The sequence below is a fragment of the Schistocerca americana genome, chromosome 5 (assembly GCF_021461395.2).
Source record: "Schistocerca americana isolate TAMUIC-IGC-003095 chromosome 5, iqSchAmer2.1, whole genome shotgun sequence".
Classification (NCBI taxonomy): Eukaryota; Metazoa; Arthropoda; class Insecta; order Orthoptera; family Acrididae; genus Schistocerca; species Schistocerca americana.
The window spans coordinates 203,091,318-203,103,919 of NC_060123.1; the positions used below are offsets into that span (position 1 = coordinate 203,091,318).

Here is a 12,602-nt window from a genome sequence, read left to right on the forward strand (position 1 = left end):
ATGTTGATTGTCCATGAAAAGATCATGAAATGCCTTACGTAAGGAGAATAATGCACCAGCATACATTGGAATTTGACAACAGTAGTATAGTTGTGGCACCATAGTTGGTTGCATGGTCACTAATGAATGAGACAAGAACTTAAAACGTATCAATGGAGGGAAGGTATCTCAACCAGAATGACTTTCTCCATTTCAACCAGCACAGATTTTGAAAACATCCATCATGTGAAATCCAACTTGAACTTCTCTCACATGGCATAATGGAATCCAGGGAACAAGGAGTCAAGTGGGTGCAGTATTTCTCCAAATCCGAAAAGCACAAGACTCACTACCTCATAGACGCTTATTATGAAAAGTACAATTGTATAGGGTATCAAGTGAATTTGTGACTGAAATGACGTTTTTTTTGTTAGTGAGGATACAGTAATTTATTTTGAATGAAAAGTCAACTGACATGCAGAAGTAACTTCGAGTATGCCCACGGGAAGTGTGTTGGTATCCTTGCTACTCATGTTGTATGTTAATGACCTCGCAGACAATATTAATAGTAACCTCAGTATTATGAAAAGGACAGATTGCTACCCACCATATAGCAGAGATGTTGAGTTGCTAACAGGCACAGTAAAAAAGACTACTAAACACTTAAGCTTTCACCCAGATGGCCTTCTTCTGAAATAGACAAAACACACATACACACACACATTCATACAAACGCAGCACACACACACACACACACACACACACACACACACACACACACACACACATGACCACTGTCCCTGGATGTCAGCACCAGAGACAATGGTCCGCTATATGGTGATTAGTAATCTATCCTTTTCATAATATTGTCATTATTCCATCTTGGATTTTCCATTATTTAACAGCAACCTCAGGTTTTTCACACATGTTGCAGTTATCTACAACAAAGTATTGTCTGGGAAAAGCTGCTTAAATATTTAACCACATCTTGATAAGATTTCAAAGTGGTGCAAAGATTCGCAACTTGCTTTAAATTTTCAGAGATGTAAAATTTTGCACTTCATAAAATGAAAAAATGTAGTATCCCATGACTATAACATCAATGAGTCACAGCTGGAATCAGTCAACGCATACACATACCTGAGCGAAACACTTTATAGGAACATGAAGTGAAATCACCACATAGTCATAGTTGTAGGTGCAGGTAAAGTATGTGGCAAACTGTGATTCATTGGTAGAATACTAGAGAATTGCATTCTGACTACAAAGGAAACTGCGTGCAAAATACTCATGCAACTCCTCCTAGAATATTTCTCAAGTATGTGGGACATTCACCAAATAGGACTAAAAGGTGATACTGGATGTATACAGGGAAGGGCAGCACATAGGGTCACAGATTTGTCTGATGTATGGGGGGAGTGTCACGAAGATGTTGACAGAACTGAATGGCAGATGCTTGAAGATAAACACAAAGTACATTCTGAAAACATATTGGGGAAGTTTGTAGAACCAACTTTCAGTGATAAATACAGGTATACATCTAAACCCCCTATGTTTAACTCCCCTAGGGATTGCAAAGACAAGATTAAACTTACTACTGCACGCACAGAGGCATCCGAACGATTGTTTTTCAAGCACTCCGTACGTGAAAGTTACAATGGGTTTTATAATCTGTCAGGCACTTCACAGCAGTTTGAAAAGTATAGATGTAGATGTAGATTATGTTTAGCTTCTTACAGTAGTTGTGGTTGTCCAATGACAATGATTTTAAACAATGGAATGTGTATCAGAGAGATGCTTGTTTTTGAGACTGTGGGTGATTTGATTATTGTAGTATTGTGTCTTTTGTGGTGGTTTTCATACAAATACTGAATGAATTTTGGCCATTTTTCTTTGTATAGTACAGTAAGTTCTTGTAGAATGTAAATAATTTAAGAGTGAAGAAGATAGCTCATCGAACAGTGCAAGCACCGAGACATAGAAGGCACGTAAAAAAAATTAAAAACTTTGCACATGCCCATCTTAACTCATCCATTTTCTCAATTGTTACTGTTTTGTGTCTTACACCAACTGTGGTTTTGTGTCAGTGTAAACCAGAGAGGCACTTTAAAAAGCTTGGAAGCTTTTTGACTTTTTATATACAACTGTTACCTGCTGTCACCAAAATTTCATACCATTATGAGTATTGTGCCATGGTATCACTATTGCAAAAAATCATTTAATCTTAACATTGCCATCAGCATCTAAAACACAATGTGATGGATACAAATATAAAATAGCAACCACCTTCACACAACAGAAAACACTTTTCTTACCAAAATTCAGTTTTATGCTGAAAAGTTTTGACGAAAATTCTCCATTTTCTGTACTTCCACCAAACAGATATATGTAGTTTCTCCTTGTATCATGGGTAACTGTATGGCGAGTTAATTTTGGTGGGGTTATTGTTGAATCGAATGCCCTGAGTGACCAGTTGCGTTGTTTCACATTGTAGTACCACAGCTCACTGGAGAGCTCCCCTGTAGCAAGTTTTCCACCAAAAAGGACGAAGCCTCCAGGATACCTGTCCAACCGAAAAAAATTTACTTCATTAGTACCAAAGTAATTCAAGGAAGTTATAACAAAATCTTTATAAAAGCAAAGAACAATTGTTTCCAAAATATTTTCAATGTTGTTGTTGTTATCATCATCTTCAGCCTGATGACTTCATGCAGCCCTACATGCTATGTGTAAGCCTCTGTTCACCTCTGCATAACTAGTATGTTCTATACTCACTTGAATCTACTTACTATATTCAAGCCATGGGCTCCCTCAACAGTTTTATCCTGTGTTTTTAATGACAGAGAGCAATTAATTTCAATTTAGAGACTGGCACTTATTTCTATTGTAAACCATACGTTAGTTTAATCTGTATATGGAAAATAGGGTGAGTACAATGATTTACTTCAGTCTTTGTGAATAACATTAACATGTACAGCATTTGTTTCCTCCATGGGATTCTTTTCATGGACTTAAAAGGTATCACTTCACAGTACTTACTACCAAATGTCATATAAAAAGAAACAAAACTGGCATTCTCAGAACTGGGGCATGGAATATTAGACATCTTAATCGAAGATGTAGGTTAGCAAATTTATAAACAGAAATTGACAGGGTGAAGCCACATATTAGGATAACCAAGACTTCTGCTCAGGTAACAACACAAAATAAATAGAGACAATGCAGGCATACGCTTAATAATGAACAGGAAAACAGAAATGTGAATAAACTACTAAGAACAGCATAGTAACTGTATTATCATAACCAATATAGATAAAAAAGCTAATGACCATCACAGTAATACAAATTTATATGCGTACTACCTCTGAAGATGACGCAGACTTTGAAAGAATATATGGTGATATAAAATAAATTATTCAGATAGCTAAGGGAGATGAAAATTTGATTGTGATGGGTGACTGGAATTTGATAGTAAGAAAAAGAACAGAAGGAAAAACAGTAGAACATGGCCTAGGGGAAAGGGATGAAGAGGGAAGCCATGTAGAAGAATTATGCACACAAAACAATTCAATCATTGCTAATATTTAGTTTAAAAATCATGCAAGAAGGTAATATAAGGCTAGAAGAGATCTGGAGACATCACAAGGTTTCACACAGATTATATAATGGCAAGACAAAGAGTTTGAAAAGAGAATTTAAACTGCAAATGTACCAGCTGTTAAGTAAGCACTTTTCAGCCTTTTATGTTGGAAGCCAGTCCCCCCCCCCCCCCCCAAATGAACCATGGACCTATGGACCCTGCCATTGGTGGGGAGGCTTGCATGCCTCAGCGATACAGATAGCCGTACTGTAGGTGCAACCACAGTGGAGGGGTATCTGTTGAGAGGCCAGACAAACGTGTGGTTCCTGAAGAGGGGCAGCAGCCTTTTCAGTAGTTGCAGGGGCAACAGTCTGGATGATTGACTGATCTTGCCTTGTAACACCAACCAAAACGGCCTTGCTGTGCTGGTACTGTGAATGGTTGAAAGTAAGGGGAAACTACAGCCGTAATTTTTCCCAAGGGCATGCTGCTTTACTGTATGGTTAAATGATGATGGTGTCCTCTTGGGTAAAATATTCCGCAGGTAAAATAGTCCCCCATTCGGATCTCCAGGCGGGGACTACTCAGGAGGATGTCGTTATCAGGAGAAAGAAAACTGGCATTCTATGGATCGGAGTGTGGAATGTCAGATCCCTTAATCGGGCAGGTAGGTTAGAAAATTTAAAAAGGGTAATGGATAGGTTAGAGTTAGATATAGTGGGAATTAGTGAAGTTCGCTGGCAGGAAGAACAAGACTTCTGGTCAGGTGAATACAGGGTTATAAATACAAAATCAAATAGGTGTAATGCAGGAGTAGGTTTAGTAATGAATAGGAATATAGGAATGCAGGTAAGCTACTACAAACAGCATAGTGAATGCATTATTGTGGCCAAGATAGATACGAATCCCACGCCTACCACAGTAGTATAAGTTTATATGCCAACTATCTCTGCAGATGATGAAGAGATTGATGAAATGTATGATGAGATAAAGGAAATTATTCAGATAGTGAAGGGAGATGAAAATTTAATAGTCATGGGTGACTGGAACTCGATAGTAGGAAAAGGAAGAGAAGGAAACGTAGTAGGTGAATATGGGCTGGGGGGAAGAAATGAAAGAGCAAGCCGCCTGGTAGAATTTTGCACAGAGCATAACTTAACCATAGCTAACACTTGGTTCAAGAATCATAAATGAAGGTTGCATACATGGAAGAAGCCTGGAGATACTAGAAGGTATCAGATAGATTATACAATGGTAAGACATGAGATTCAGGAACCAGGTTTTAAATTGTAAGATATTTCCAGGGGCAGATGTGGACTCTGACCACAATATATTGGTTATGAACTGCAGATTAAAACTGAAGAAACTGCAAAAAGGTGGGAATTTAAGGAGATGGGACCTGGATAATCTGACTAAACCAGAGGTTGTACAGAGTTTCAGGGAGAGCATAAGGGAACAATTGACAAGAATGGTGGAAAGAAATACAATAGAAGAAGAATGGGTAACTTTGAGGAATGAAGTAGTGAAGGTAGCAGATGATCAAGTAGGTAAAAAGACGAGGGCTAACAGAAATCCTTGGGTAATAGAAGAGATATTGAATTTAATTGATGAAAGGAGAAAATAGAAAAATGCACTAAATGAAGCAGGCAAAAAGGAATACAAACGTCTCAAAAATGAGATCGACAGAAAGTGCAAAATGGCTAAGCAGGGATGGCTATAGGACAAATGTAAGGATGTAGAGGCTTATCTCACTAGAGGTAAGATAGATACTGCCTACAGGAAAATTAAAGAGACCTTTGGAGAAAAGAGAACCACTTGCACAAATATCAAGAGCTCAGATGAAAACCCAGTTCTAAGCAAAGAGGGGAAAGCAGAAAGGTGGAAGGAGTATATAGAGGGTCTATACACAGGCAATGTACTTGAGGACAATATTATGGAAATGAAAGAGGATGCAGATGAAGATGAGATAGGAGATATGATACTGCGTGAAGAGTTTGACAGAGCACTGAAAGACCTAAGTCGAAACAAGGCCCTGGGAGTAGACAACATCCCATTAGAACTACTGACAGCCTTGGGAGAGCCAGGCCTAACAAAACTCTACCATCTAGCGAGCAAGTTGTAGGCGAAATACCCTCAGACTTCAAGAAGAATATAATAAGAAACTTCCTGGCACATTAAAACTGTGTGCCAGACCGAGACTCGAACTCGGCAGAAGTAAAGCTGTGAGGACGGGGCGTGAGTCGTGCTTGGGTAGGTCAGTGGTAGAGCACTTGCCCACGAAAGGCAAAGGTCCCGAGTTCGAGTCTTGGTCCGGCACACAGTTTTAATCTGCCAGGAAATTTCATATCAGCACACACTCCGCTGTAGAGTGAAACTTTCATTAAAGAATATAATAATTCCAAGCCGACCTCGGGGAATATCAGTTTGGATTCCGTAGAAACGTTGGAACACATGAGGCAATACTGACCCCACGACTTATCTTAGAAAATAGATTAATGAAAGGCAAACTTATGTTTCTAGCATTTGTAGACTTAGAGAAAACTTTTGACAATGTTGACTGGAATACTCTCTTTCAAATCCTGAAGGTGGGCAGGGGTAAAATACAGGGACCAAAAGGCTATTTACAATTTGTACAGAAAGCAGATGGCGGTTATAAGAGTTGAGGGACATGAAAGGGAAGCAATGGCTGGGAAGGGACTGAGACAGGGTTGTAACCTACCCCCGTTGTTATTCAGTTTGTATATTGAGCAAGTAGGAAAGGAAATAAAAGAAAAATTTGGAGTAGGAATTAAAATTCATGGAGCAGACATGTTGATCTTATTGAGGTTCACAGTTTATTTTTATACTTATCGGTGTAGCACCCTCCAAGTCAGTCATGTAGCTGTAGCTGTCATCCATCTATCAATGAGACCCTGTCCATGCAATATGTCTCCTTCCCCACGCCCAACCCCCCCCCCCCCCCACCCATTTTACTCTCTAGCAGACAACCACAAGAAGTCACACAACTAATGCACATGACCACCAGTGTTTGCTTTAATTTTGCTCGTGAAGCTCAAGGTCCATTTCCATATTCTTCTGCATGTTGTCTCATGTTTACCTGATACATCTGTTACTGCTACATTTATAACATATTTTGAACTCCATATCAATGAAAATAATGAAATTTGAATATATTATGTAACTGTATAGATAAAAATCTACCCACCATGCAGCAGCAGGGGAACACACATACAACAGCACTAAAGTTTGCAAGCATTCAGAGCCAATGGCTCCTTCTTCTGGCAGTAGGTTTGAAGGGGAAGGGAGAGGGATGAAGGACAAGGACTGATGAGATTTAAGAAAAGGGGTACTGTTCAGAGTAGTCACCCAGAACACCTGGACAGGGAGATTTACCAGACAGGATAAGAATGAAATCTCATCCCATCCAATAATTTCAAATTTACAGTTGTGCTGCTAAGATTTACGAGGTGTGTTCACTACACCATGAATAAAGAGATTCGTCTGGCGAGGAAAGTACAAAGCTTACCCCTCAGTGAATTTCTGGCACAAGTTTCTATAGCAGCAGAGTGAAAATTGTACGATTTAAAGCACTGAGTATAGCCAACTATATCCTAATCAGTCACATCGACATTATCATAAGGTACATTTGATCCACATCATCCCAGCCAGACAAAGAATTGTTACATCACTTCAAATAATCATTGCCACCACCAGATCCTAAACCAGTTTAACCAGCTCATCGAAGGCTATCATCAGGCTTGATTTGTTTCACGTCATACAATTGGTGTGACTAACCTGGCAAGTGATTTGATGGTGTGGCTTCCTGCAGTGTGCCATACTGCAACCGTAGAAGTCTCTCTATATATAAATGTGCATTTTATGTCAACTAGTTGGATTGCAGCATTACGCACAACACATAAGCTGCTCATTACTTTCCAAAATAAACCAGTGTGGATTACCTTTCAGGTGGACATAGGTAGGCTATATGTGAATTTTTGGTAAATTTAGAAAAAATTGTATTTGTATCAGGGAAGTACCACATTGATTAGCATTTTTTATAATATGTCAACAATATATTTGGTCTTCAAACTTTGTCTTTCAGTTCTCAATTCAGGAAAATTTAATACCAAACACATGTAACTTCCTAACCTTTGGAAGGTATAAGAACAAACTTTCAGAATTCACAAAGGCAATTATATACAAGAGTTGGTACTTAAATAGTGGCGACTATTTATTCACAACCAATACAAAAGAGTTACATGTTTGCACCTGTTACTGTCCTTCAAAATAGTCACCAGCATTGTGTAGAACCCGTTGCCAGCAATGTGCAAGGTCTAGTATGCCGTTAGCAGAGCCTGTTCTGTTGATGGTGCAAATCGAGTGGTCTACTGCCTGTCGAATCTCTGGAACAGTTCTGAAGATAATGCCACGAAGTGGTTCCTTCATCTTTGGAATCAAATCAAAGTCACAAGGACTTAAGTCTGGGGAGTATGGTGGATAGTACTTGTGCAAAATGATGAGTGGGTTGCGCAAAAAGTGTCACTGCTTCTTTCGCAAGGCTGGTCGCAGGTGATGCTCCAAAAACAAACAGTAATAATGTGCATTGTCATGAAGGAACACAACGCGTTAGGACAACATGATCACAGCCGTACAAGAGAATCACCGTAACTTTAGACCGCTCCATTCGCACCATCAATGGAACAAGCTCTGCTCCTACACCTTCCACATTGCTGGCAGTGAGTTCTACACAATGCTGGTGACTACTTTGAAGGACAGTAACAGGAGCAAACATGTCACTCTTTTGTATCGGTTGTGAATAAATAGTTTGCCACTATTTAAGTTCCAACCCACCTATTATGTTTGTGTGGTGGTCTTAACAAACTATTCACAGTCAATAATTGGTTCATGCACCCTCCTTCTCTCCGAAGAGCTATTTAGAGGAGGAGATTAGTGTTTAACATACTGTCAATAATGAGGTCATTAGAGATAAAGCACAAGCTCGAATTTGGGAAGGGTAGGGAAGGAAAGCGGCTGTGCCCTTTTGAAGGAACCATCCTGGCATTTGCCTTTAGCGATTTAGTGCAATCACGGAGAACCTAAATCAGAATGGCTAAACCTGGATTTGAACAACTGTCCTGCCAAATGTGAGTCCAGTCTGCTAATCACTGTGCTACCCCGCTCAGTAAGAGCTTTTTACTAAGGCAGAATGGGTATCAGTGCTTTTCACAGTGTTATTAATTGTGTACCATGATCATCACTTGAAGCTGAATTACATAACACAATAGTGGTCAACATTTGGATTATACACAACTGAGGACCCAAAAGAAAGCAGAATTTGTTTTTTATGGGCTGGGGAGTTGTAGTGATGCATTTTCCCAGCAGCTGTCTCTATTACACACCATTTTCAATCGCTCAAACTAACACTGTTCGTGGGGTAGCATCCACTATAACTGAGTGCTTCTTCCCAAAATGCTGTTTCATAAGTTGAAGAGATTTTGCTGCTTCAGACATAATAAAAAAAAGTGGTAATGTACAGTTATGTTTTCTGTTACGGAAATCAGCTATGTGGTATTATGGGTGGGATAAAGGAACCAAGCAGCAGTCAAGCCAGTGAAAGATTGCTTTATTGTCACGACAATAGAAAGCAAATCAGATGAGAATAGACATCAAAGAAATATTGGTTGGGGCACTTACTGTACATCAATTTGTGATAATTAAGCTGTAATGTAATTAGCACACACCACACAAAGTGCCATATCATCATTCTCCCACCTCTTCAATACCCACTTCACATGACAATGATAAATGTGTAACGTGAAAGCAAAAAAAATAATAACACCAATGGCTTTTAAGTCAGTATGTATGTTCCTAGAAGTGAGACCAATGTTCACTAAGTGGGAGAACCACGCAGATGTGCAAGTAATGATCCTGGAATAGTATTAATTCTTTCGGATCCGCTGTCAGACTATGTCTGACATTACAATTTTGTGCTACAGCTCTGATGTCAGATGATGTCCAACACTTTTATATTATTGTGCAATAAATGTGAGTTGGAGAGAATGCAGTGAGTAGAAAAACAGGATTGGAAAGCTTTAAGAGGGCTGCCACACTAGCAACTTGCACGAATGGCAAACATCACTGAGCTACTCAGTTGTGTATGCAGCAAAGTTGTAAAACCTATTCATTGTGGAATGAAGGTGCAGTTCAGTAATTCACATGTGTCTGAGCAGCAAGTCTATGAATGGAGTTAAAAGTTCACAAGCTGTGTGATGTCAGTGACATGCTCTTTGTCAGGTACAGGCATGTGGTGTTGCTCCAGAAACACTGCTATCATTGCAGCTATCATGACAGAAGATTGCCAAGTGACACAGGATAACATAGCTACACAGCTGTAAGCATTAGACAAGGTTCAGCACACCATAATGTGCATGATGTGATCTGATATCACAAAGTATCCTTTAAGATACATGCCCTGGCAACTGTCTCCTGAACTGAAGTAGCAACTTGCAATGCATGTGAATAACTTCTACAGCACTTTGAACAAGAAGATGCCCTCCTTGCAAAAAGTGTCACCAAGTACAAAGCTGGACAACAATCCACAGCCCGATCAAATCCCTAATAGATTCTATACTGAGTTAGCCCCTCTTCTAACTATAATCTATTGCACATCCCTCAAACAAATAACCAAGGCCTGTAGTTGGAAAAAAGCACAGGTCATACCCATCTACAAGAAGGGTGCTAGAAGTGATCCATAAAACCACCATCCAATATCCTTGACACTGATTTGTTGTACGATCTTAGAACATATTTTGAGCTCAAACATAGTGAGGTATCTCGAACAGAATGACCTCCTCCATACCAGTCACCATGGATTTCAAAAACATCAATAATGTAAAACCCAACTCGCACTTTACTCACGACATACTGAAAGCTTTGGATCACAGTAGTCAGTCAATTTCTGAAAAGCATTTGACTCACTACCACACCTATTATTATCGTCAAAAGTTAGATCATATGGGATATCAAGTGAAATTTGTGACTGGAACGAGGGCTTTTTGGAAGGGAGGATGCAGCATGTTATCTTGGATGGAGAGTCATTGTCAGATGTGGGAGCAAGTTTTGGTGTGCCCCAGAGACTTTGTTTGGGGCCCTTTCTGTTCATGTTGTATGTTAATAACCTTGCAGACAATATTAATAATAATCTCAAACTTTTTGCAGATGATGCAGTTGCCCATAATGAAGTACTGTCTGATAGAACCTGCTTAAATATTCAATCAGATCTTGATAACATATCAAAGTGGTGCCAAGACTGGCAACTTGTTTTAAATGTTCAGAAATATAAAATTATACATTCACAAAAAAAAGTAATATCCTGTGGTGTCACCGCCAGACACCACACTGGCTAGGTGGTAGCTTAAATCGGCCGCGGTCCATGTAGTACATGTCGGACCCGCGTGTCGCCACTGTGATCGCAGACCTAGCGCCACCACCTAGGCAGGTCTCGTGATACGAGAGTGGACTCGACCCAGTTGTACGAGAACCAAGCTACCGCCCAGTTGTACGCGAACCTAGCTATCGCCCAGTTGTACGAAGCCTTTCTCTCTCATTAGCCGAGAGACAGAATAGCCATCAGAATTTAATGGCTACGAACTAGCAAGGAGCCAGTTGTATCAGTGCCTATAGCTTACAAGTATTCAAGAGAGATGTATTCCAAGGCCTCAATAAAAGTTAAGTAAAAAGCATCTACATACTTTTCTTCTTATTCATTCATAAGTTTTTATGTTCCAGACTTCACGCCCGTATGCTTATTGCCGTGCGTGCACTATCGGCTACAGCTTTAGTCTAGCATTGATTTTCAGCAATCCACATCACGGTGTCGGTCCAGCTACCGACACTACAATTATTGGCGACGAGGGAAAAGGACCTTTTTCTGATTGCTTACATTTATTGCTGATTGCTTACATTTCATTGTGTCATGGCTTCGCCACATTCTCCAGATGTACTGTCCGAATTTTATCGCTTGCAGAATCAGCAGACGCAGGCGTTACTGGATGCCCTTGGACAGCTCGTCCAGGGTCAACGTGCGCTGCACACCGATGCGGCCGCAGCCGCTTCACCGCTACCGCAGCAACAACCTGCCGTTGCACCGCCTTTTAGGCACTACGACCCGAACCACGAGACCTGGCAAGAGTGGTCTCGTCAGTTTGCCTTCCACCTTGCTGCCTACAGAATTCAAGGTAATGAGCGGCAGCCGTTTTTGCTTTCTTGTGTCGGTGTGTCCACATACCGTGTGATAGTGAAATTGTTTCCCCGACGCGACGTAGCAACTCTGTCATACGAGGAAATTTTGTCTGCATTAGATGCCTATTTCAAAGAAACAGTTAATGTGGTTGCAAAACGGTATACGTTTTTTCGTACAAAACGTACGGCCGGTCAAACTAATAGGGAGTGGGTAGCAACATTGCAAGGACTTACTAGGGACTGTGCCTTTGAATGTGACTGTGGTCTTTCTTATTCAGATACAATGGTGCGTGATGCAATTGCACAGAACGTTTCTGATGTTCGCATACGGGAGCAAATTTTGAAACTAGTTAATCCCTCCCTTCAACAAGTGATAGACATATTGGATAGACAGGACACACTTGACTGTGCTCAGGAATCTTTTGAAACTTCGCCAGCTGTGTGTAACATTAACCGGCCCGCCGGGCGCGCTCGCGCAACGCGGCCCGGTCAACTGCCCTCGCGGCCGTCCGCACAGCTGCCGCCGCGTGCTAAGCCAGGTGTGCCGCGCCAGCACACAAATGCAGTGAAATCATGCCCGCGGTGTGCTACTAGACATTCGCGTGAACATTGCCCGTCACGCCAAGCTATTTGCTTTTTCTGCAATACGAAAGGACATGTTCAAAGTGTTTGCCAGAAAAAGCTCAGATCAGACAATCACAATCATTCCAGGCCCTTTGCTTCGCGCCGGAATCGAACCATGGACGCTCAGGCTCGTGGACCTTCGCCTATGGACATTCATGTCGTTAATTCCGCTTCGTCC

At 40.7% G+C, this 12,602-nt stretch overlaps 1 protein-coding gene across 1 annotated transcript in view; it reads right to left on the minus strand.

The window, feature by feature from the left end:
- LOC124615302 (multiple epidermal growth factor-like domains protein 8) overlaps window positions 1-12,602 on the minus strand; it is a 368,566-nt gene that overhangs the window by 282,521 nt on the left and 73,443 nt on the right. Inside the window, exon 6 of the mRNA XM_047143089.1 lies at window positions 2,295-2,542. Coding sequence (XP_046999045.1) covers window positions 2,295-2,542 — 248 coding nt within the window. The remainder of the gene's footprint in view (window positions 1-2,294; window positions 2,543-12,602) is intronic.